The 26,808-nt window shown below is 47.0% G+C and overlaps 1 protein-coding gene across 1 annotated transcript in view; it reads right to left on the bottom strand.

The window, feature by feature from the left end:
* Nucleotides 1-11,241: 11,241 nt before the first annotated feature.
* Nucleotides 11,242-26,808, bottom strand: part of SENP7 (SUMO specific peptidase 7) — a 64,771-nt gene continuing 49,204 nt past the window's right edge. The window contains exons 19-26 of the mRNA XM_038766150.1: nucleotides 26,171-26,293; nucleotides 24,648-24,740; nucleotides 22,474-22,574; nucleotides 20,041-20,093; nucleotides 18,678-18,721; nucleotides 18,516-18,584; nucleotides 15,656-15,806; nucleotides 11,242-14,058 (exon numbers count right to left, since the gene is read on the bottom strand). Coding sequence (XP_038622078.1) covers nucleotides 13,921-14,058; nucleotides 15,656-15,806; nucleotides 18,516-18,584; nucleotides 18,678-18,721; nucleotides 20,041-20,093; nucleotides 22,474-22,574; nucleotides 24,648-24,740; nucleotides 26,171-26,293 — 772 coding nt within the window. The 3' untranslated portion in view covers nucleotides 11,242-13,920. The remainder of the gene's footprint in view (nucleotides 14,059-15,655; nucleotides 15,807-18,515; nucleotides 18,585-18,677; nucleotides 18,722-20,040; nucleotides 20,094-22,473; nucleotides 22,575-24,647; nucleotides 24,741-26,170; nucleotides 26,294-26,808) is intronic.

The following is a 26,808-nucleotide window of genomic DNA, read 5'->3' as shown; positions in this document are numbered from 1 at the left end:
ACATTTGTCCCGTGTTCATTGCTCTCTCACGATCAAAATGAGCGGAAAAGATGCCCTCGGGCCCTCAGGAGGAGGAGGACATGGAAGGACTTTACCTGTCAGTGTCGGGAGGTGCCTTTCCAGGAACACAAATATGAACATCCCCAGGGATGCCTTCCAAGGAAGAAGGGACATACTCGTCCGCGCCAACCGCCAAGGCAAGCTGCGGGGTGGTGAAAGCGGTCCTCGGGCAGCTTCTGCAGCTGCCCACCACTCAGGGACGGCCCTTCCTTAAAAGCCAGATATGAAAAACTCCAGCCAAGGCTGAAAGACTCCGCTTGTGGCAAGACCAGCGCAGATTTGCTATAAAACCTAAATGTCCCCCCGCCGGATGATTTCCTTGTCAGTAGTCTCCTGCTTCCAAGGGGCAGGGAGGGAAGGAGAAACAGATAGTCTTTAGTTAGCAGATGGGCTGAAGAGACTATTTTTTTTTTTTTGGCTTTAATCTGGCCCGCTAAGCTCTTTAATGATGTTCATCATGCAGCTAAACAGGCCCTCCAGCCAGACGAGAACGCCTGGGGAATTAACCAGCGGGTCTTCGGCCCTTTCCAACTGCGCTGGCCCAACTCGGCCATCTCACGGTCCTGCCCGCCCACTGGAAAACGTCTGCTCGGACCCCTTCCCAGATCCGTCTTCCCAAGACGCGTTCCGGTTTCCGAACGTGCAAGCGGACACTAAGGAGCCCGAGAAGCAGGTTGGCCATGGGGAAATAATAACGATAATAATAATGGCATTAAGTGCTTACTATGTGCAATGCACTGTTCTATGTGCTGGGGAGAAGCAGGGTGGCCTAGGGGAAATAATAATGGCATTTATTAAGCGCTTACTATGTGCAATAATAATAATAATAATAATGTTGGCATTTGTTAAGCGCTTACTATGTGCAGAGCACTGTTCTAAGCGCTGGGGGGGGATACAAGCTGATCAAGTTGTCCCATGTGGGGCTAACAGTCTTAATTCCCATTTTACAGGTGAGGGAACTGAGGCACAGAGAAGTGAAGGGACTTGCCCAAGGTCACACAGCAGACAGGTGGCGGACCCGGCATTCGAACCCACGACCTCTGACTCCAAAGCCCAGGCTCTTTCCACTGAGCCACGCTGCTTCTCAATGCAATGCAGTGCTTCTCATTGCTTCGCAATGCACTGTTCTAAGCACTGGGGAGAAGCAGGGTGGCCTAGGGGAAATAATAATGGCATTTATTAAGCGCTTACTATGTGCAATGCACTGTTCTAAGCGCTGGGGAGGTTACAAGGGGATTGTTGGGTAGGGACCGTCTCTGTATGTCACCGACTTGTACTTCCCAAGCGCTTAGTCCAGTGCTCTGCACACAGTAAGCGCTCAATAAATACGATTGATGATGATGATGATGATGATGACTCCCGGGCCTGTGCCCCAACCCCATGCAGCAGACAAATGGCAGCAAACCTTGTGACTCCTTTTAGACTGTGAGCCCACTGTTGGGTAGGGACTGTATCTATATGTTGCCAATTTGTACTGCCCAAGCGCTTAGTACAGTGCTCTGCACATAGTAAGCGCTCAATAAATACGATTGATGATGATGACAGGGACTATGTCCAACCCAATTATCTTGTATCCACCTTAGTGCTTAATACAGTGTTTGGCGCATAGTAAGCCCTTAACAAATAGCATAATCATTACAATAATAATAATAGTAATAAGGATGGCATTTATTAAGCGCTTACTATGTGCAAAGCACTGTTCTAAGCGCTGGGGAGGTTACAAGGTGATCAGGTTGTCCCACGGTGGGGGGGCTCACAGTCTTCATCCCCATTTTACAGATGAGGTTACTGAGGTTACTTGCCCAAAGTCACACAGCTGACAAGCGGCGGAGCCGGGATTTGAACCCATGACCTCCGACTCCGAAGCCCGGGCTCTTTCCACTGAGCCACTCTGCTTCTCATTATGTGCAGAGCACTGAACTGAGGTCTTTATAATTTGATTTAAAGATATGTGCTTAAGTGCTGTGGGTTTAGGTCAAATACCCAATGTCCAAAGGTCACAGATCCAAGTGGAGACTAGATTGTGAGCCCACTGTTGGGTAGGGACCGTCTCTATATGTTGCCAACTTGGACTTCCCAAGCGCTTAGTACAGTGTTCTGCCCACAGTAAGTGCTCAATAAATACGATTGAATGAATGAATGAAAGTGTATAGACAATGCAGAAGGAAGAGGGAGTGGGGGGGAAAGAGGGCTTAGTTGGGGAAGACCTCTTGGAGACGATTCGATCTTAATACTCTACCGTGGAGCTTAATAACAATAATAATAATAACAATAATAATAATAATAATAATGTTATTTGTTAAGCACTTACTATGTTCTAAGCGCTGTTGCGGAGGGGGTGGCGGTGATACAAGGTGATCAGGTTGTCTCACGTGGGGCTCACATTCTTAATCCCCATTTGACAGATGAGATAACTGAGACCCAGAGAAGTGAAGTGACTTGCCCAAGATCACACAGCTGACAAGTGGCGGAGCCAGGATTAGAACCCACAACCTCCGACTCCCAAGCCCAGGCTCTTCCCACTGAGCCACAATGCCTGGCACATAGTAAGCGCTCCGTGGCTCAGTGGAAAGAGCCCGGGCTTGGGAGTCGGGGGTCATGGGTTCCAATCCCGGCTCTGTCCACTGTCAGCTGTGGGACTTTGGGCAAGTCACTTCACTTCCCTGGCCCTCAGTTCCCTCGTCTGTAAAATGGGGATGAAGACTGGGAGCCCCCCGTGGGGATCACCTGGTATCTTCCCCGGCGCTTAGAAACAGTGCTTTGCACATAGTAAGCGCTTAATAAATGTCATCATCATTATTATTATTAAGTATCATAAAAAAGTGTTTAAGAAGAACCATAATCAACGGTAAATTAATAATCCCAGGTGGCTAGCTGGGGGAACCAGGGGCCGGGGCTCTGAGTAGCCGATCAGCCTGCGTGTGGCTAACGTGGACGGAGAGCACAGGTGTACTTTGCAATGTGGCCCACCCCCCAAACAGGCTCCATTGCCCTTCTTGGCGCAGTGGGAATTTGCGTGACAGGATGACAGGGTGTCACCGGCCCCGCGCCAGCCACCAGCACCTTGACCAGTTCCTCTCCTCTGGTTCTCAGCCCCGATGTGTCCGGGCCGAGCCACGTCGTTCCTTCGACGGGAGACACCATCGTCGTCAAGAATTAAGCCCCATCCCCAGACTGAGCCCCCTTTTTCCTCTCCTCCTCCCCATCCTTACCTCCTTCCCCTCCCCACGGCACCTGTATAGATGCTTGTACAGATTTATTACTCTATTTTACTTGGACATATTCACCAAGGCCCTACTGAGAGCTCACCTCCTCCAGGAGGCCTTCCCAGACTGAGCCCCTTCCTTCCTCTCCCCCTCGTCCCCCTCTCCATCCTTCCCTTCCCCACAGCACCTGTATATATGTATATATAAACGCACATATTTATTACTCTAATAATCTCATCATTATTATTATTATTATTAAGTAGAATAATAAGCAGAGAAGCAGCGTGGCTCAGTGGAAAGAGCACGGGCTTTGGAGTCAGAGGTCGTGGGTTCGAATCCCGGCTCCGCCACATGTCTGCTGTGTAACCTTGGGCAAGTCGCTTAACTTCTCTGAGCCTCAGTTACCTCATCTGTAAAATGGGGATTAAGACTGTGAGCCCCACGTGGGACAACCTGATCACTTTGCATCCCCCAAGCGCTTAGAACAGTGCTTTGCACACAGTAAGCGCTTAGCAAATGCCAACATTATTATTATTATTATTATCATTTATTTTACTTGTACATATTAATTCAATTTATCTTATTTTGTTAGTATGTTTGGTTTTGTTCTCTGTCTCCCCCTTTTAGACTGTGAGCCCACTGTTGGGTAGGGACCGTCTCTATATGTTGCCAACTTGTACTTCCCATGCGCTTAGTACAGTGCTCTGCACACAGTAAGCGCTCAATAAAAACGATTGATGATATTATATTTATTGTGTTAAATGATGTGCATCTAGCTTTAATTCTATTTGTTCTGACAACTCGACACCTGTCCACATGTTTTGTCTTGTTGTCCGTCTCCCCCTTCTAGACTGTGAGCCCGTTGTTGGGGAGGGACCGTCTCTAGATGTTGCCAACTTGTACAGTGCTCTGCACACGGTAAGCGCTCAATAAATACGACTGAACGAATGAATCCTCAGCCCCACGGCACTCACTGCCGTATCTGGAATCGATTTATTTACATTAACGTCTGTAAATTCGTGGTGGGAGAGGAACGTGTCGACCGACTCTGTTGGATTGTACTCTCCGTCAGCGCTCGGTGAATACCCTCGATGATGACTGATTAACCACATCCGCCAAGCTAGCTCTCTTCCTCCCTTCAAGGCCCTACTGAGAGCTCACCTCCTCCAGGAGGCCTTCCCAGACGGAGCCCCTTCCTTCCTCTCCCCCCCCGTCCCCCCCTCCATCCCCCCATCTTACCTCCTTCCCTGCCCAACAGCACCTGTATATATGTTTGTACATATTTATTATTCTATTCCCCATAGCACCTGTATATATGTATATATGGTTGTACATATTTATTACTCTATTTATTTATTTATTTATTTTACTTGTACATTCCTATCCTATTTTATTTTGTTGGTATGTTTGGTTCTGTTCTCTGTCTCCCCCTTTTAGACTGTGAGCCCACTGTTGGGTAGGGACTGTCTCTATGTGTTGCCAATTTGTACTTCCCAAGCGCTTAGTACAGTGCTCTGCACATAGTAAGCGCTCAATAAATACGATTGATTGATTGATTGATTGATTATTCTATTTATTTAATTTTGTTAGTATGTTTGGTTTTGTTCTCTGTCCCTCCCCCTTTTAGACTGCGAGCCCACTGTTGGGTAGGGACTGTCTCTACATGTTGACAACTTGTCCTTCCCAAGCGCTTAGTACAGTGCCCTGCACACAGTAAGCGCTCAATAAATACGATTGATTGATCGATTGATTCTAAGAGCTGGGGTGGAAACCAGCAAATTGGGTTGGACCCTCTCGCCATCCCACAGTGGGGCTCACAGTCTCCATCCCCATTTTGCAGGTGAGGGAACTGAGGCCCAGAGGAGTTAAGTGACTCGCCCAAGGTCACGCAGCAGACCTTGTGACTCCCAGGCCCGTGCCCTGTCCCCATGCAGCAGACAAATGGCAGCAAAGCTTGTGCCTCCCAGGTCCATGCCCTAACCCTATGCAGCAGACAAATGGCAGCAAACCTCCTGACTCCCCGGCCCGTGCCCTGACCCTATGCCATACTGCTTATCTGTCGACGGTTATCGATTGATCTCCGCTATGTACTGAGCGCTCGCTTGCTTTGTGGAGAGCCCCGCACAAAACGCTCGGGAGGGTACACTCCAACAGAGTTGGTAGATGGGACCCCTGCCCACAAGGAGTTTAGAGGAGGAGTTGGGCGTTCAAAACAGATTATTGGATTGGTTTCGTCACACCCCACAGACAAACGTTTTCAGTCAATGCCTGCCAATGACAAAGTCAGAAATCATCTTTAGGAGGCGTGAAGATGGAGCCATCTAGTCTCGGCTTGCTACCGCTTCAGCAGAACCCTTTAATTTTAGCCTCATGATGGCTTCTGCTTAGTTACTCGGTTTTATGAAGAAAAATTGGATCTCGCACCTGCAGTATTGGGGAACATCCAGCTCCTCCATTTTACTCGCTTTTAACCCGCTACACATCCGCCATACCCCACCTGGCCTGGAATGCCCCCCCCGCCCCCCCCATCCGCCAAGCTAGCTCGCTTCCTCCCTTCAAGGCCCTACTGAGAGCTCACCTCCTCCAGGAGGCCTTCCCAGACTGATGCCCCCCTTCCTCTCCCCCTCTTCCCCCTCTCCATCCCTCCTGCCTTGCCTCCTTCCCTTCCCCACAGCACCTGTATGTATGTATATATGTCTGTACATATTTATTACTCTATTTATTTGTTTTACTTGTACATATCTATTCTATTTATTTTATTTTGTTGATACGTTTTGTTTTGTTCTCTGTCACCCCCTTCTAGACTGTGAGCCCAGTGTTGGGTAGGGACTGTCTCTATGTGTTGCCAACTTGTACTTCCCAAGTGCTTAGTACAGTGCTCTGCACACAGTAAGCGCTCAATAAATATGATTGATTGATTGATTGATTCAAATGTGATTGACAGCCTTCCTAAAAGGATTGAACAATTGTGTACCTTATGAGTCCACACTTGTTCGCAGAAAACTCAATACACGATCATGTTTTCCTTTTAACGTGCTTCAGTTCCAGTTCCTTGTGACTCCCAGGCCCGTGCTCTATCCCCATGCAGCAGACAAATGGCATCAAACCTTGTGACTCCCAGGTCCGTACCCTAACCCCATGCAGCAGACAAATGGCAGCAAACCTTGTGACTCCCAGGTCCGTACCGTAACCCTATGCAGCAGACAAATGGCAGCAAACCTCCTGACTCCCAGGCCCATGCCCTGACCCCATGCCATAGTGCTTATCTGTCGATGGTTATCGATTGATCTCTGCTATGTACTGAGCGCTCGCTTGCTTTGTGGAGAGCCCCGCACAAAACGCTCTGGAGGGTACACTCCAACAGAGTTGGTAGATGGGACCCCTGCCCACAAGGAGTTTAGAGGAAGAGTTGGGCGTTCAAAACAGATTATTGGATTGGTTTTGTCACACCCCACAGACAAACGTTTTTAGTCAATGCCTGCCAATGACAAAGTAAGAAATCATCTTTAGGAGGAATGAAGATGGAGCCATCTAGTCTCGGCTGGCTACCGCTTCAGCAGAACCCTTTCATTTTGGCCTCATGATGACTTCTGCTTAGTTACTCGGTTTTATGAAGAAAAATTGGATCTCGCACCTGCAGTATTGGGGAACATCCAGCTCCTCCATTTTCCTCGCTTTTGACCCGCTAGACATCTGCCATACACCCCCTGGCCTGGAATGCCCCCCTCCCCACATCCGCCAAGCTAGCTCTCTTCCTCCCTTCAAGGCCCTACTGAGAGCTCACCTCCTCCAGGAGGCCTTCCCAGACTGAGCCCCCTCCTTCTTCTCCCCCTCCTCCCCCTCTCCATCCCTCCCGCCTTGCCTCCTTCCCTTCCCCACAGTGCCTGTATGTATGTATATGTTTGTATGTATTTATTACTCTATTTATTTTACTAGTACATATCTATTCTCTTTATTTTATTTTGTTGATATGTTTTGTTTTGTTCTCTGTCACCCCCTTCTAGACTGTGAGCCCACTGTTGGGTAGGGACCGTCTCTATGTGTTGCCAAATTGTACTTCCCAAGCGCTTAGTACTGTGCTCTGCACACAGTAAGCACTCAATAAATACGATTGATTGACTGATTGATTTAAATGTGATTGAGACAGCCTTCCTAAAAGGACTGAACAATTGTGTACCCTATGAGTCCACACTTGTTCGCAGAAAACTCAATACATGATAATGTTTTCCTTTTAATGTGCTTCAGTTCCAGTTGCTTGTGACTCCCAGGCCCGTGCTCTATCCCCATGCAGCAGACAAATGGCAGCAAACCTTGTGACTCCCAGGTCCGTGCCCTGTCCCCATGCAGCAGACAAATGGCAGCAAACCTCCTGACCCCAGGCCCGTGCCCTGACCCCATGCCATACTGCTTATCTGTCGATGGTTATCGATTGATCAGTGCCCTGCACTAAGCACTAAGTAAATACCAGTGTTTGATCTATTGATTGATTGACTGTGGGAGCTAAATCCTTCCCACCAAAAGCAGGATTGGAAGGAGGGCAATGGCCTATATCAATCAATCAATCGTATTTATTGAGCGCTTACTGTGTACAGAGCACTGTACTAAGCGCTTGGGAAGTACAAGTGGGCAACATATAGAGACAGTCCCTACCCAACAGCGGGCTCACAGTCTAAAATGGGGAGACAGAGAACAAAACTAAGCATACCAACAAAATAAAATGAATAGAATAGGTATGTACAAGTAAAATGAATAAATAAATAGAGTAATAAATATGTATAAACATATATACATGCATACAGGTGCTGTGGGGAAGGGAAGGAGGAAAGACGGGGGGGATGGAGAGGGGGACAAGGGGGAGAGGAAGGAGGGGGCTCAGTCTGGGAAGGCCTCCTTATTAGTATTATTATTTGTTTGCTAGGCACTTACCACGTGCCAGGCACCATTCTAAGAGCTGGGGTGGAAACCAGCAAATTGGGTTGGACGCTCTCCCTGTCCCATGGGGGGTTCACGGTCTCCGTCCCCATTTTACAGATGAGGGGACTGAGGCACAGAGGAGTTAAGTGACTCACCCAAGGTCATGTAGCAGACAAATGGCAGCAAACCGTGTGACTCCCAGGCCCGTGCCCTGTCCCCATGCAGCAGACAAATGGCAGCAAAGCTTGTGACTCCCAGGTCCATGCCCTAACCCTATGCAGCAGACAAATGGCAGCAAACCTCATGACTCCCAGACCCGTGCCCTAACCCCATGCCATACTGCTTATCTGTCAATGGTTATCGATTGATCTCTGCTATGTACTGAGCGCTCGCTTGCTTTGTGGAGAGCCCCGCACAAAACGCTCGGGAGGGTACACTCCAACAGAGTTGGTAGATGGAACCCCTGCCCACAAGGAGTTTAGAGGAGGAGTTGGGCGTTGAAAACAGATTATCGGATTGGTTTCGTCACACCCCACAGACAAACGTTTGAAGTCAGTGCCTGCCAATGACAAAGTCAGAAATCGTCCTTAGGAGCCGTGAAGATGGAGCCATCTAGTCTCGGCTGGCTACCGCTTCAGCAGAACCCTTTCACTTTAGCCTCATGATGGCTTCTGCTTAGTTACTCGGTTTTATGAAGAAAAATTGGATCTCGCACCTGCAGTATTGGGGAACATCCAACTCCTCAATTTTACTCGCTTTTGACCCACTACACATCCTCCATACACACCCTGGCCTGGAATGGCCTCCCTCCACACATCCGCCAAGCTAGCTCTCTTCCTCCCTTCAAGGCCCTACTGAGAGCTCACCTCCTCCAGGAGGCCTTCCCAGACTGAGCCCCTTCCTTCCTCTCCCCCTCGTCCCCCTCTCCATCCCCCCATCTTACCTCCTTCCCTTCCCCACAGCACCTGTATATATGTATCTATGTTTCTACACATTTATTACTCTATTTATTTTACTTGTACATTATCTATTCTATTTATTTTATTTTGTTAGTATGTTTGGTTTTGTTCTCTGTCTCCCCCTTTTAGACTGTGAGCCCACTGTTGGGTAGGGACAGTCTCTATATTTTGCCAACTTGTACTTTCCAAGCGCTCAGTCCAGTCAGTGCTCTGCACACAGTAAGCGCTCAATAAATACAATTGATTGATTGATTGATTGATTAACCGCCATGAAGCAGTGTGGCCTAGTGGAAAGAGCATGGGCTTTGGTGTCCGGGGACCTAGGTTCTAATCCCGGCTCTGCTGTGTGGCCTTGGGTGAGTCATTTCACTTCTCCGGGCCTCAGTTACCTCATCTGTAAAAAGGGGTTAGCCCTATGCGTGATAGGGACTGTGTCCAACACAATTCATTCATTCAATCGTATTTATTGAGCGCGTTGCCAACTTGTACTTCCCAAGCGCTTAGTACAGTGCTCTGCACACAGTAAGCGCTCGATAAATACGACTGAATGAATGAATGAATGAATACTAAGCGTGTACCTACCCCAGTATTCAGTACAGCGTCTGGCACAGAATGATAATAATGATAATGGCTTGTTAAGCGCTTACAATGTGCCAAGCACTGTTCTTAGCGCTACGGTAGATCGAAGGTCATCAGTTTGTCCCACGTGGGGCTCACTCTCCTAATCCCCATTTTCCAGATGAGGTAACTGAGGCCCAGAGAAGTGAAATGACTTGCCCAGAGTCACACAGCTGACAAGCGGCGGGGCCGGGATGAGAACCCATGACCTCTGACTCCCAAGGCCGGGCTCTTGCGAACTGGGGATTAAGTCTGTGAACTCCACGTGGGATACGGACTCTGTCCAGCCTGATTAGCTCTCTCCCCCACCTTCAAAACTTTATTCATTCATCCAGTCGTATTTATTGAGCGCTTACTGTGTGCAGAGCACTGTACTAAGCGCTTGCACTCGGGTTTGCACTCTTTTATTCACCCCTCCCTCGGCACTAACAGACGTAGCCGCCATTCATTTCTTGAGATTGATGCCCGTCTCTCCCTCTGGACTCTAAAATTGTTACGGGCAGGGAACGGGTCTATCAACCCCGTTATACTGAACTCTCCCAAGCCACAGTGCTCTGCACACGGTAAGCACTCAACAAATACCATTGACCGATCGACTGATTGGCACAGCCCCAGCGGTGGAATCGGCTGCCAGCTTAGCTCCGCAACCTGACGTGAGCTAAACCTACAGGAGGAGGAGACGGGAATAAGGCAGAGGAGAAGGTAAGTTATTAAATCACTGGGTACCTACCAGATACAAAGCACTGTACTAGTTGCTTGGGAGCGTGCGGATTATGGTGGAGTCTCCCGTCGAAAACAAAAATGAGCTGCAGTCCTTGTAGGAGATTGGGGATCGAGGACCTGGGTAAAAGAATCGATGACAACACAAGAGATAATAATAATAATAATAATAATAATAATAATGAGGGTAGTTGTTAAGCGCTTACTATGTGCAAAGCACTGTTCTAAGCGCTGGGGTGATACAAGGTCATCAGGTTGTCCCTCGTGGGGCTCACACTTTTAATCTCCAAAGAGATGTACCCTCAAGTGCTTTCTTATTTGCCCCTCCCGTCCCCACCTCTCTTTTTCCCTTTCCTCCTCTTCTTTCTTTTCTCCTCTCCCCAAATTTCTCCTCCTATTCGTCCCTCACCCTCTCCAAGCTCCAACCCGATCCAAACTAGAAGTACGGGCCCCCTTGCCCGGAACCGGGATTCTCCCCTTCGTGTTGGCTGAGGGACATTTTCCAAAGTCCGAGGAATTTGAAGAGAGCAATGATGAACCAGACTTCTCATCTGATCCCTTGCAATTTGGGCCCTGCTAAAAAATTCTTTTGATCCCCAAATGAACCAGCTACTGAGTCTGCAACAAGAAGACTAAATCACTCTCTGGTTGGCTCCCTTTAAAGCCCCCTCTTAAAATACAACAGCTGCACACCGCTTCCCGACAAAGAATTCCAAACTCTGGGGGGGAAAAAACCAAAAACCAATCAAACTTATAAATTTGGGAAAGATATTTAATAACGACTACATTTATTCTTAAAATACACTCATTCCCCTAGCATTTTGGAAGAAAGGTCCTATAAAACAGTCTTTGGAAAAAAAAATGAGAATTGTATCTTTGAGAGTGGACAGATAATGAAGTTTGAAGAGCACAAGCAGTTTCAACCTTTCAGCTGCTGTATCCAAATACCATGAGTCTTTTCAAAAGAAGCGTTTTTCCATTCGACTGAGATTTGTGATTATTATTGAATTCACCAGAGACAAAAATATTTTACATACAAAGAGAGAAAAAGGATCAAATACTGAAAAGAAAGGCTAGATCTGTTATTTGTCTAGAGCTTTAAAGTGGCGCTCAACTCACATTTCTTTGAAATCTAGTGGTCGGCCCTTAGTTTTATCTTTAGACTGTGAGCCCTCTTCGGGACAGGAACAGTGACCAAACAGAGCACCTTGCCTCAACTCCCACGTTTAGCACAGTGCTTGGCACATCGTAAATGCTTAATCAATACCGCCATTAAGTAAAATCACACTGCAAAATAATTCTGAAGTGAGCGATCAAAAGGGCATTCTTTCCCAAAAGTATATTTTGTATCCCAGAGGAGAAAATAGTTGTGCCCTCCAAACATGCCCAGTTATCCATTTTCATAAAGTGCACTGAATGGAAATGGTTCAGCAATCCTTAATCCACATAATCCCACCAAAATCCCACGATAAGTCAGCATAAAATTTGCCTGAATATTTTCTGCCGGATGACGCCTAAGTGAATAATGTGCCACCCTACATTTACAAATAAATAGAGGAGAGAGTGAAAACTACATGTTGGATCCCTACAGGCCAAGAACCAAATGTGTGTAATTCACTTGGGGCTTTTAAAGCAACTGAGATCAATGGTTCCTTCTACATTTTATACATACATATGGGTATGAGCTGTGGGAACTCAGTGAGGTGCATGAATATGAATGAACGTATATACGGGTGTGTGTGTGTGTGAGTGAGAGAGAGCAGACGCGCGAAAGAGAAAGGGCTAGTAAGCCAAAGAAGGTCGTTCCAGAAATGCCAGACTTTGGTTTTGCAAATCGGTCAGGAAAAATAAAATGACGGTGTTGGGGGTAACGGGGAGGGGGAGGGGGGGAAAGAGGAAACTCCATTTATTCCAGTTTTCTTCCCGGCTTCACCCACTGAGAAACGTATGAACTTCTGCACCCTTCTCTTGCTGAATGGAAAGGAAACGTAAAACCCCGACTTAGAGCAGGGTGAGGCTGCCGCTTGCCAGCTCAAAACACTGACGTGGTGAAGAGCATCAACGGCCCCCACACCTCACCTTCCATCACGATTCCCTCTTTCCTACTGTCCAGGAGTAAATGCCTCCTAACGCACTCTGGGGGCTTCCAACAATAGCCGTATCACACAGTTCGCCTCTTACCACAGCATGTTTCCGTTCCAGAAGCAGCCCGACGTGACGGCCAAATCCCGGGGGGACATGGAAGTCGCCCTGTAAATCCCTCCCTGGCCTGTCCCGCCCTTCATCCCGTTCCCCGTCCCCTCCGTCTCCCGTCTCTGCTGACTTTTCTGTCGTCTCCTCTCTCCCGTTGCCTCCGCCATCTCCCACGCTTCCCTAGTTTTATTCTCTCTCTTTCAACTAAGCGTAGCGGTGGCAGCATGGGAGGGGAGCGGCAACTCGTCCCTCCCATCCTGGACCATCCCTGGACCTTTGGCCGGGGAAAGGAGACGGCTACGGTGGGAAGGAGGGTAGATACAGGGAAGGGGGTACTGGAGAGATCATGGGGAGGGGGCTCAGCAGCCCGGGAGGGGTCTGAGGCACCCCTCTCCAACCAGGCCCCAACGGGTTCCTTTCTCCATGGCTCTGGTGGTGATACAGCTGAGGAACGGCAGGAAAGGCAAAGGTGAGCTCATAGTCCCAGCTGCGGTTGAGTTACTTTGAAATAAAAAGCAACCGAGAGCGAGGGGACAGGGGACAAATATAGAGTGGAAGGGGGGCAAGTCTGGGGTTTGAGGAGCCGCCGAGGGGCAGGAAACCTCCTGGGACCGGAGGAAGGGAGGGAGGGCATGGCGGGCAGGGGCAAGAGAGGGATTTGACTTACCCGGAGCGACCGGACGGAAGGTCAGGACTGGGGGTTTTACGGATGCTGGGCTAAATCAGCAAATAGCGCGGGACACCTCCCCAGGTGGCCCGAACTGTGGGACGGTGGCAACCTGGGGCCGGCCCGCGGTCTCGAAATACACGGTATTCATACTGGAAGAACGGGATGACGATACGGGGCGACGACCTGTCGGCTAACGGGACCGACCTCGCGGCGGGCCCCGCGGGGAGCGACTCCCTTCCCCCGGCTCGGACTCCGCTCTCGGAGTCGCGGACGGGATCGGAGCGCCTTCTTTCATCCCCTCGGAAAACCTTTCCACATCTCCTACCCCGGTGGGTTGCTCAGACGTCAAGTCCGTAGTCCGTTTTAAATTACATACTTACACAGTCTATCTACAGCTTTCCCATTCAAGTCAAGCAGTTCAAATAACGAGTCTCGGACACGTTAGCTAAATTGGCCCAAATCTACAGAACGGCTACGGGGAGTTTTCTTCCCAGCGCGCCGGGTAGCCCAAATGCTGGTAAGCGGTTTTCCGGTAATCCCGTTCCACGACATCTGTGCCGTGTTTGTCAGGGGAGACGAATTAGCTGCCGCTACCCTTCTGTTGCTGGAAACGAAGCTTCAGGATCAGCTCCCGAATCTCTTCCCGCTTGGTCCTGACAACCTGACGAGGAAACCATCTCTCCAAGTGCATCGGAAGCTCAAAATTAACAACGGGATCCTGAGGACAGGAAAGGAGGCAGGTGACGGAGTCGCTCTGCAAAACCACTTCCATTTTTTTTCCCGAAACCTTCAACTAGGCCCACCCTTATCAGGGAGGGAAAGGTAAGGAGGACAGATGATCTGCTGAGAGGGAGAAGTAAACAATAAAAGGGGCTGTGGAAAACGGACAAATGCGTTGCATCGGAGGCGACTTCCCGTGCCATCGAATCGGCCCGTCTTTGGAAATCCGCTTTAGGGAATCCGCAGTGTGCCCTGGTGGAAAGAGCGTGCGTGGACCTGGGTTCTAATCCCGGCTCTGCCACGTGCCTGCTGTGTGACCTCGAGCGAGTCACTTCACTTCTCTGGACCTCAGTTTCTCTCATCTGTAAAATGGGGATTAAGACTGGGAGCTCCACGGGGGGCATGGATCATGTCCAACCTGATTAGCTTACATCTACCCAGAGCTTAGCATGGTGCCTGGCGCACAATAAAGCACCTAACAAATACCATGAAAAATAAAATAGAAAAAAAACTCCCAGAAGACCGATTCTTCTGGGGCCTAAAGTTCTTCCTGACATTAAGCCTGGCGCTGCTGGGCGATGCAGGAACTCTCACAGGGAAGGACCGGGGGAGGCCTGAGGCAGAAATCTATCCAGAGGCACTGCTGACACTGCTTTCCCAGGTGCTTGGTCTAATCAGGGAGATTCAGCACTTAGAACAGTGCTTTGCACATAGTAAGTGCTTAATAAATGCCATCATTATTATTATTCGGGTTCCGGAAGATGACTTTCAGTTCCCCTGCTGGACTAGCACTTTCTAAGTTTAAAATTCCGGCTGTAACCGTAACGGGGCTCTTGATCCAAGCCCACGGCAGCTCCCGGGCCCCCTGTGGGGGCTAAAAGTGAGGGTAGACTGTCAGCTCCTTGTGGGCAGGGAACGTGTCTACCAACTGGGCAAGCAGCGTGGCTCAGTGGAATTAGCCTGGGCTTTGGAGTCAGAGGTCGTGGGTTCAAATCCCGGCTCCGCCAACTGTCAGCTGGGTGACTCTGGGCAAGTCACTTCACTCCTCTGGGCCTCAGTTCCCTCATCTGGAAAATGGGGATGAAGACTGTGACCACCTGATCACCTTGAAACCTCCCAAGCGCTTAGAACAGTGCTTTGCACATAGTAAGCGCTTAATGCATGCCATTATAAATAAATAAAATAAACTCTGTGGGACCGTAATAATGATGGTATCTGCCTCCAACACACACAAACACACACGCTGCTGCCACTTTTGGCCCCGGCGACATCCGTGCAGGGGAAAAATCAGTCCACGGTAAGCGCTCAATAAATATGATCGGATTGAATGAACTGGTTTATGGTGGACGGGAGAGGGAGGACGGTCTCAACCCTCAAGACCTGGGCCCAAATCCTCTCTGTAACTTGACTAGATGGTTTCCTCGGGAAAAAGGTTAGCAAACTTGACGGGCTGCCTACGAACAGAGAAACTGCTGGGAATGCTTTGCTTCTTGGAAGCTCCAAGCTGGGTCACCGAACTACGGGGAAAAACAAAGCGAACGAACAGAAAAAAACACGGAAAAAAACCCAAAACCCAGCTTTTCATTTTCTAATACCTTGAAGAAGCTTTCGACGTACTGGAGGAGGTACAGTCCGCAGTCGCTGCTGTTATCTTGCTTAGGAACTTTAGGGCAGAAGTCCACCATGGTGCTTTTGTTGAATTCACGATGCGTTTTCCATTTCACTTCCCACTCTACTTCCAAGTATCTGTAACCAAGAGGAAAGGAGAATGAATCTCTTCTCTTTTTTTTTTTTTTTTTTTGCAGCCCAGATCAAGAACAGCATTTGCTTTGGGATTTATTTTCTCGGTTAAAAAGTCCAAAGAAACCAATCCCGAGGAAGCTGTACTGCTCTGTCCTGCGTATTCTGAGTCACGCATTAATCGTCTCCAGGAGGACCCCTTTCAAAGAAAACGTCTATTATTTTAGAGGAAACCTCAAGACTAGTTTCCAGGGAATCCAGGGGCGCAGATTTGAAAGTTATTTACAAGAGTGTGAATAATAAACCCCAGTTTTTCACCGCACTTCACCTTGGAGTGATAAATGGAACCCAGGAGGCCTCTCCTTTACTAATTACAATAATTACAGCGGTCGTCGAGCACTCGCTATTTGCCAAGCACTGTACTAAGGGCTCGGGTAGATGTGTGATAATCAGGTAGGGCGCAGTCCCTATCCAAAATGGAGCTCACAGTCTAAGTAGGACGGAGAACAGGGAGAAGATTTGGCAGATGAGATAACTGAGGCACAGAGAAGTTAAGTGGTTTGCCCCAGATCAGATCGCTCGGCAGGTTCTCGGTGAAGCCGGGATTAAAACCCAGGACCTCTGCCTCCCAAGCCCGTGACCTTTCCACAAGGCCTCTCTGTTTCTCCAGTCCTAGATTCGGCCTTCTTTCCACCACAGTGTGGACCAGGTGGAGGGGGCTGCTTGTGAAAGGACACCTGGAGAAGTTAAATGACTTATTATGTATATATGTATATATGTTTGTACATATTTATTACTCTATTTATTTTACCTGTACATATCTATTCTATTTATTTCATTAATATGTTTGGTTTTGTTCTCTGTCTCCCCCTTCTAGACTGTGAGCCCACTGTTGGGTAGGGACTGTCTCTATATGTTGCCAACTTGTACTTCCCAAGCGCTTAGTACAGTGCTCTGCACACAGTAAGTGCTCAATAAATACGATTGATTGATTGATTGATTGCCAAGCTCTATACTAAGCGCTGGGGGTAGATGCAGGATAATCAGCTCCCATATGGGGCTCATAGTCTAAGAAGAAGGGAGAACAGGCACGGAATCCCACTTTGCAGATGAGCGAACTGGGACATGGAGAAGTTAAATGATTTATTCTGTATATATGTTTGTACATATTTATTACTCTATTTATCTTACTTGTACATATCTACTCTATTTATTTTATTTTGTTAATATGTTTGGTTTTGTTCTGTCTCCCCCTTCTAGACTGTGAGCCCACTGTTAGGTAGGGACTGTTTCTATATGTTGCCAACTTGTACTTCCCAAGCGCTTAGTACAGTGCTCTGCACACAGTAAGTGCTCAATAAATACGACTGATTGATTGATTGGTTGGTTTCAGTCACACATCTCCTGCTTCTGAATAAAGCTCAGGTGCGGACAGTTCGAGAACACGTGTTTTCACACTATGTCTTGGATAGAACGCTGTAGAAGAAATGAGACAACTTGAATTCAATAACATGCATCAGTCTGGAGAAGTCTAATCCCGGCTCCACCACTTGCCTGCTGTTTAACTCTGGGAGAGTCACTTAACTTCTCTGTGCCTCAGTTTTCTCATCTGTAAAATGAAGATTCAATACCTGTTGCCCCCTCCTTACAAAGATGGTGAACCCCGTGAGGTTGGACAGGGACCGTGTCCAACCTGATTGACTTATATCTATCCCAGCACTCAGAACAGTGCTCGACACCTAGTAAGTGCTTAACAAACATCATTACAATAATAATAATAATGGTGGTATTTGTTAAGCACTTACTATGTGCTAAGCACTACTCTAAGCACTGGGGGGGATACAAGGTGATCAGGTTGTCCCACGTGGGGCTCTCAGTCTTAGCCCCCATTTTACAGATGAGGGAACTGAGGCCCAGAGAAGTGAATGAAGTGACTTGCCCAAGGTCACACAGCTGACAAGTGGCGGAGCCGGGATTCAAACCCATGATCTCAGACTCCCAAGCCCGGGCTCTTTCCACTATTACTATTTATTAATCAATCAATCGTATTTATTGAGCACTTACTGTGTGCAGAGCACTGTACTAAGCACTTGGGAAGTACAAGTTGGCAACATATAGAGACGGTCCCTAGCCAACAGTGGGCTCACAGTCTAGAAGGGGGAGACAGAGAACAAAACCAAACATACTAACAAAATAAAATAAATAGATATGTACAAGCAAAATAAATAAATAGAGTAATAAATATTTACAAACATATATACATATATACAGGTGCTGTGGGGAAGGGAAGGAGGTAAGACGGGGGATGGGGAAGGGGACGAGGGGGAGAGGAAGGAAGGGGCTCAGTGTGGGAAGGCCTCCTGGAGGAGGTGAGCTCTCAGTAGGGCCTTGAAAGGAAGAAGAGAGCTAGCTTGGCGGATGTGCGGAGGGAGGGCATTCCAGGCCCGGGGGATGACGTGGGCCGGGGGTCGACGGCAGGACAGGCGAGAACGAGGCATGGGGAGGAGATTAGCGGCAGAGGAGCGGAGGGTGCGGGCTGGGCTGGAGAAGGACAGAAGGGAGGTGAGGTAGGAGGGGGCGAGGGGGTGGACAGCCTTGAAGCCCAGGGTGAGGAGTTTCGGCCTGATGCATAGGTTGATTGGTCGCCACTGGAGATTTTCGAGGAGGGGAATTTTGTCTAAAAACAATCGGACAACAGAAAAAATATTTACTCACTCCCTCAAAATATGAACTGTATTCTGTACTGAACTTGCTTTCAAAGAATCCAATATAAGAATGCACGGCCTTTGGGAAAAAAAAAAAAGAAAACCATTAATTAGCCTGTGTATCTCGGTCCTTAAAATGAAACTGTTTCCTTTATAGAAACCACATACGTACCGTTTACAGTGTGATTTGGCTTCGGATTTATTCTTCATCGTGCTCTGAAAAACATTATGGATTTATTTTTATAAATATGCAGCCAAAGCTAATCTAGTTGGTTGATAATCACCTAGTAGAAAATAGCTAAAAGTTCCAATATGAAAAATAATAGATGCTGCTGGTGAAGTGGGTGATAGTTGCCTATTTTTTGAGGGTCATTAGCTCTTCCAGCTGAGTAAGAAACTACTGCATTGGGTGCTCTGTGAGGTTGGGCGCGTTATTTAACTTCCCTGGGCCACAGTTACCTCATCTGTACAGTGAGGATTAAGACTGAACCCCATGTGGGTCACAGAATGTGCCCAACCTGATTAGCTTGTATCTTCCTCAGTGCTTAGTACAGTGCCTGGCACATAATAAGCGCTAAACAAATACCCGTGAATATGTGTGTATCTACCTCAGTGCTCAGTACAGTGCCTGGCACATAATAAGTGCTAAACAAATACCAGTGAATATGTGTGTGTGTGTGTGTGTGTGTTTGTGTGTGTATAAATATATATATATAAATATATATACAGGTATAAATATATATGTATGTATATATATACACACACAAGTATATATACAAGTACACTTGTACTAAGTACACTTGTACTAAGTATACTAAGTATATATATATATATATATAAGCATATATATATACAAGCGTGTGTATATATATGTATATATATATATATATATATATATATACACATATATACTTAACTTCTCTGTGCCTCAGTTACCTCACCTGTAAAATGGGAATTAAGACCGTGAGCCCACGTGGGATACGGACTGTGTCCCACCTGATTGGTAGGTATCCCTCCCAATGCTTAGTACAGAAAAGCAGCATGGCTCAGTGGAAAAGAGCCCGGGCTTTGGAGTCAGAGGTCACGGGTGCAAATCCCGGCTCCGCCAATTGTCAGCTGTGTGACTTTGGGCAAGTCACTTAGCTTCTCTGGGCCTCCGTTCCTTCATCTGTAAAATGGGGATTAAGACTGTGAGCCCCCCTTGGGACAACCTGATCACCTTGTAACCTCCCCAGCGCTTAGAACGGTGCTTTGCACATAGTAAGCGCTTAATAAACGCCATTTATTATTATTATTACAGTGTCTGGCACACAGTAAGCACTTAAATACCATGTTTTTAAAAAGGCACATTATACAGACACAACTTGCAGGATGATTCCACAGGCCTAAGAGGATGCACGAAGGAAGCTCCTTGGGTCATAGTGGTCTCATCCAACAATTTGAATGTGCAACAGCAACTAGTATCCAGGATGATGTAACATTTCCCATTGTCCACCCAAGCTTCTCTACCTTTGATGGTGGAGAAAGGCACTTACCTGGGTATCCTCTGAGCCCGTGGACAGTTGTGAAGTCGAACAACAGCCGTGATCTGGGAAATAAGGAAACCACCCCAAGACCTTTTACAACTCTAAACAAATATCATTAAAATAGACATAGGTAAATATATATGTACATGTATTACTAGAGGAGATGCATTAAATGTGGTCTGAAATTGTGCCTCGAAAACAACAAAGAGGTCGGAACTCAAAACTTGGGCTACGAAATTTCAGCAACTAATATCGGCAGGTCAGCATTAAATACAAAGGTTGCCCCTCTATAACGTGTCACTTGAATGGACAGTCAATTATTTGCTTATTTAAGAAAGTCAATCAACAGTATTCCCCGAGCATTGATTGCACGCACTTGGGCTACAAAATTTCAGCGACTAATATCGGCAGGTCAGCATTAAATACAAAGGTTGCCCCTCTATAACGTGTCACTTGAATGGACAGTCAATTATTTGCTTATTTAAGAAAGTCAATCAACAGTATTCCCCGAGCATTGATTGCACGCACTTGGGCTACAAAATTTCAGCAACTAATATCGGCAGGTCAGCATTAAATACAAAGGTTGCCCCTCTATAACGTGTCACTTGAATGGACAGTCAATTATTTGCTTATTTAAGAAAGTCAATCAACAGTATTCCCCGAGCATTGATTGCACGCACTTGGGCTACAAAATTTCAGCGACTAATATCGACAGGTCAGCATTAAATACAAAGGCTGCCACTCTATGATGTGTCACTTGAATGGACAGTCAATTATTTGCTTATTTAAAAAAGTCAATCAACAGTATTCCCCGAGCATTGATTGCACGCACTTGGGCTACAAAATTTCAGCGACTAATATCGACAGGTCAGCATTAAATACAAAGGCTGCCACTCTATAATGTGTCACTTGAATGGACAGTCAATTATTTGCTTATTTAAAAAAGTCAATCAACAGTATCCCCTGAGCATTGATTGCATGCACAGTACTAGTAGGGGCTTGGGAAGATAGGATGAAAGTCATAATCACCCTGTCCCTGCCCTCAAGGAGCTTACACGCCGATGAGACACACAGGCAGAAACTAATTATTTTTAAATAGCGGGAACAGAGCTGCAACGACTGATGGCGGGAGTTTGGAAAGATAAGTAGAGGAAAGGAAAAAGAATGCAAATCTATAAACGTAGAAGCGCTAAGGGGGTCTGTTGGGTTAAGACGATTGGGAAAGGAGGCGAATGAATCACGGAACATTTCCTGGAGGAAGGAGGACGAGAAGATTTGCTTAGGAGGAGCAAAGAGCATGAAGAGAGCAGGTAAGGAGAGGGTAAATTTCTGCTTGATATGTTCGGGAATGTGTAACCAGTGGAGGGTTTTAAGAAGCGTGGAGAATAATGCCAAAAAATGTTGTGGAAAGATACTCCAGATACTCCAGGACAGTGTAAAGCAAATAGCTTAGAAAATGATATCCATTATGTATGATAGGAGGTGTGGATTACTAGCGTCATCAACAATCAGCCTTCCAAAAACCCCAAGAATGTTGGAAAAGGGTTGCTGCTAATTGTATTGGAATAGGCCTACAGCAGACCAGCCACTCTGATATATTTTTTTTTATGAGACAGTCAGTTGTTTAATAACTATAATTATAAATATTTTTATGCCTCCCCTTTTAAAGTGTGAGCTTCCTGAGGGCTGGGAATGGATTTTGTGCTTCTGTAATATTTTTCCAAATGCTTTGTACAGTACATTGCGTCTAGCGAGGGCTCAATAAATAAAACTGCCATTACCGCTGCTGCTACCAAGGTAATGGCTACCTCGCTGGATTGCGTAAAGACCAATTTGAGACACGAAATTTTAAAATAATACTCAAATTACGATGAAGCAGATCTGCTGGGTCTGGGGGCACTCTTTTACACCATCTGTATTAATGTCTCACGCTCGACACTGAAAGCTCACTGTGGGCAAGAAACGTGACTGCCAACTCTGTTATACTGAACTCTCCCAAGCACTTCGTCCGGTGCTCTACCCTCAGTAAGCGCTCAGTAAATATGACTGATTGATCTGCAATCAATCAATCAATCATATTTATTGAGCACTTACTGTGTGCAGAGCACTGTACTAAGCGCTTGGGAAGTACAAGTTGGCAACATATAGAGACAGTCCCTACCCAACAGTGGGCTCACAGTCATTACTGAGAGCGTCGACAGTCTGTAGACGGTGATCGCCAAAGCGTTTCTATATACGGGACGGTAATTTCAAAAGCACAGAACGTCAGCAGCACTTCTAGACTGGATTTTCTTTTTGGTCACTCAGACGGGCTTACCGCCTGTCAAACTCTCCTTTTTCTTACTGCTCGTTATTTTTTAACTGGCCATTTACTCTCCGTAGCCAATCTGCTTTAATGATGTCCCCATGATTACAGAACTCTGTCTACGCTAACTGGGTCACCTATTTTGAGGCAGTCTGGCTGAAGTGGCTGCTTCGGACACTCTTCAAACACGGCTTCTTCTAGCCACGGAAAGCAAATGACCGCCAGATACCAATGAGACCTGTCGGAGGGAAGAGAAAAAACAAATTCCGGTCTCAACGCCGATGATCGGAAATGAGTTTTTCCCGGCTGAAGTCGGTGCGGAACTCGACCGCGGCATAAAAATACTCGCTAGCAGAGGCTGCTGTCTTACAATTCACGTTGGGGTAGAGCGAGTGAATGCCTTAGTACGAACCATCACCCTATCTTTTTTCTTTTATGGCATTTGTTAAGCGCTTACTATGTCCAAAGCACTGTTCTAGGCGCTGGGAGGATACAAGGTGATCAGGTTGTCCTACGGGGGGCTCACCGTCTTCATCCCCATTTTCCAGATGAGGTAACTGAGGCACAGAGAAGTGAAGTGGCTTTCTCAAGGTCACCCAGCTGACAAGTGGCGGAGCCGGGATTTGAACCCATGACCTCTGACTCCCAAGCCCGGGCTCTTTCCATTGAGCCACGCGGCTTCTCTATCTGATTTGCTTGTATCTTCATCAGTGTTTAGCACAGCGCTTGGCACGCAGTAAGCGCTTACGTATAATAATAATAACAGCAACAACTCAACCCTCATGGAAAAACAACTCAGGTGCATGTCCTGCTGATTGTTGGATGCCTAAACAAATGTCCTATGCACGTACGCGGCCCGGGATATTGGCTGCTCAGTGACCACTGAGGTAGCAGTATATTTATTTATTTTACTTGTACATATCTATTCTATTTATTTTATTTTGTTAGTATGTTTGGTTTTGTTCTCTGTCTCCCCCTTTTAGACTGTGAGCCCGCCGTTGGGTAGGGACCGTCTCTATATGTTGCCAACTTGTGCTTCCCAAGCGCTTAGTACAGTGCTCTGCACACAGTAAGCGCTCAATAAATACGACTGATTGAGTGATCGTGGCTCAGTGGAAAGAGCCCGGGCTTTGGAGTCAGAGGTCACGGGTTCAAATCCCGGCTCTGCCAACTGTCAGCTGGGTGACTTTGGGCAAGTCACTTCACTTCTCTGCGCCTCAGTTCCCTCATCTGTAAAATGGGGGTTAAGACTGTGAACTCCCCCCGTGGTGGGCCAACCTGATCACCTTGTAACCTCCCCAGTGCTTAGAACAGTGCTTTGCACATAGTAAGCGCTTAATAAATCCCATTATTATTATAGCCCTCGAGCCTGTGAGCTCATTGTGGGCAGGGAACATCATCAATAAGCGCATAGTACCGTGCTCTGCACACAATAAGCGCTCAATAAATACCACTGAATGAATGAATCTACCGATCCTATCATGTTGTACTCGCCCAAGCACTTAGGCAGCATGGCTCAGTGGAAAGAGCACGGGATTTGGAATCAGAGGTCATGGGTTCAAATCCCAGCTCTGCCAATTGTCAGCTGGGTGACTTTGGGCAAGTCACTTCACTTCTCTGGGCCTCAGTTCCCTCTTCTGTAAAATGGGGATTAAGACCGTGAGCCCCCCGTGGGACAACCTGATCACCTTGTAACCGCCCCAGCACTTAGAATAGTGCTTTGCATATAGTAAGCGCTTAATAAATGCCATTATTATTATTATTACTCTGCTCTGCACACAGTAGGGGCTCAATAAGTACCACCGATTGACTGATTGATTTGGGAACATCCCGCCTAGCAGTGTGGCTTAGTGACTGCGGCACAGGGCTGGGAGTCAGAAAGCCTGTACCTGCTGAGCACAGAGCTACGGTTACCAACTTAGGATTCCACGCTTGCTCCAGTGCAAACTGCTCTGCCACCATCATTAACGCATATGAACAGTGCTTTGCCCAGAGTAAGCGCTTAACAAATACCATTATTATTATTATAAGTGCCAACAACGGCAAATAGCGTGAAAGAGAAAGAAAATCCTGTAAGGATCTGGATAAGTTCATCACAGCCCCTTCAAAATCTGACGAGTCGGACGAACGCCACGAGAGACTTCAATGCACGGTGGGCAGTGGGGGTGATAAACTGAAACGGAGCCCTCATGGAATAAGAAAGCTAAATAGCCACGGCCTGTTCCTGCTCAACAAATGCGCCACACTTCATTGCGTTCTAACATCATCTTTCTCCTCCCTCAAAGAGATTGAACTAATCGGTCCGACTTACTCCTCGTTCACGGGCACAAAGATATAATCCTTATTGAAGATGTTTATGTGACGAGTCCACGTTCTTACTCTTTTATGTCTTCTCTGTGCCAACCTGTGGATACAAAAGAACAGTTTCAGGTATATCTGCTACCAACAGAAATTAGCGAAGTTTCTAGAGAAAGTGCTGAGAAATCACTCCTTTTCACCTGTGCCCAATGGGACAAACCATTCCCTCATTCATTAATTGCATTTATTGAGCTCTTGCTGTGTGCACAGCACTGTACTAAGCGCTTGGGAAGTACAAGTCGGCAACATATAGAGACGGTCCTGATTTGCTCTTTCAAAGAAGCACATAGCGTTTAGTTTTCGAACGTCCCAATTTCCTCAGATCTTTTTCAACCATCTGAAGACCCAAGTTATTTCTGAGGCATAAGACGCATGCTTATATTTTGTACCCCTTCCCCTCTCTTGGGAAATAATGAATCAATCGCTCAACGGTATTTATTGAGCGCTTACTGTGTGCACAGCACTGTACTAAGCGCTTGGGAAGTACAAGTCGGCAACATATAGAGACGGTCCTGATTTGCTCTTTCAAAAAAGCACACGGCGTTTAGTTTTCGAACGTCCCAATTTCCTCAGATCTTTTTCAACCATCTGAAGACCCAAGTTATTTCTGAGGCATAAGACGCATGCTTATATTTTGTACCCCTTCCCCTCTCTTTGGAAATAGTGAATCAACCGCTCAACGGTATTTACTGAGCTCCTGCTGCGTGTCGAGCACTGTGCGAGGCGCTTGGGGTGAATAAGACCGCGGTTTGTTGCCCGCAAGGAGCTTACGGTCTACAAACTTCTTTCAGAAAAATGGGAGTCGTTCGACAACGGCGCCTGAAGCAAATGCCTGCTGCAGAGGATGGTGACACCCCCCCAGAGATAGTCTGTCCCTTAACGGTAGGTTTTATCCCGAATCCTGACTAGCCATCTCCCCGCTCCATGTTCACGGAGCGGGGAAAGCAGGTGGGAGCAATCTTTAACCCCTTTCTTTCTGATGGCTCCTTCGCTGCCTTCAAATATGTCCACATCTCCCCTGTCCTAAAAAACAGACAAAGGGAAAAAAAACTTCTCTGGACCTAACTGCACCATCCAGGTAGCACGCTATCTCACCTCCTCCTCCCAACCTTTCTGGGCCTCAGATTCCTCACCTGTAGACTGGGGGCAAAACACCTGTTCTCCCCGACTTTTAACAACGAACACCCTGCGTGGGAAACTGTCCGATTAAAACTGCTCTAGCGCTGAGCACGGAGCATGCACTTCTTCAATATCGTCGCCACTATTATTAGGATGTACTCAAATAATACTACTGAAGGAACGGATGACCGAGTCTATTCAGAAACCCAATCGACAAAATACGGCCGATCCTCAAATCCTCTGGAAATCTTTAAATATACCCCCACTGTGAGTCAACCTGGGGGTTCAACACTAACTGTGAATAGAAAACTTGGGCTCCATAAATCGGTTTTTGTGAGCAAATAGAGACGGACTTACGAAAGCTGTGAGTTTTCTGCTGTTGCGTTCTTTTCCTTTCTGGTCAGGCATTTGTAGAAGAAGCTGCTGAAGATGTGGCATCGTTCGACAAGCTCTTCTGGAGCTTTCTCCAACAGGAGGTATCTGCGAAGAAGGAAGCCGATAGAGATCACTGAACATCTGCACGTTTACCTTTAGTTCCCACTAAATGATATTAGTTATGTACTTGGAATTCTTAGAAGCACTGGGGAGAGAGTAATTCATTCATTCAATCGTATTTATTGAGCGCTTACTGTGTGCAGAGCACTGGACTAAGCATTTGGGAAGTACAAGTTGGCAACACATAGAGACGGACCCTACCCAATAGCGGGCTCACAGTCTGGAAGGGGGAGACAGAGAACAAAACCAAACATATTAAGAAAATAAAATAAATAGAATAAATATGTACAAGCCAAATAAATAAATAATTGCCTTCTGTGTGACCTTGGGTAAGTCATTTCACTTCTCTGGGCCTCAGTTACCTCATCTGTAAAATGGGGACGGAAACTGTGAGCCCCACAACAAAACATATTAATAAAATAAAATAAACAGAAGCACTGGGGAGAGAGTAATTCATTCATTCAATCGTATCTATTGAGCGCTTACTGTGTGCAGAGCAC

This window comes from Tachyglossus aculeatus, chromosome 24 (genome assembly GCF_015852505.1).
Source record: "Tachyglossus aculeatus isolate mTacAcu1 chromosome 24, mTacAcu1.pri, whole genome shotgun sequence".
Classification (NCBI taxonomy): domain Eukaryota; kingdom Metazoa; phylum Chordata; class Mammalia; order Monotremata; family Tachyglossidae; genus Tachyglossus; species Tachyglossus aculeatus.
This window is presented reverse-complemented; position numbering and strand designations above follow the sequence as displayed.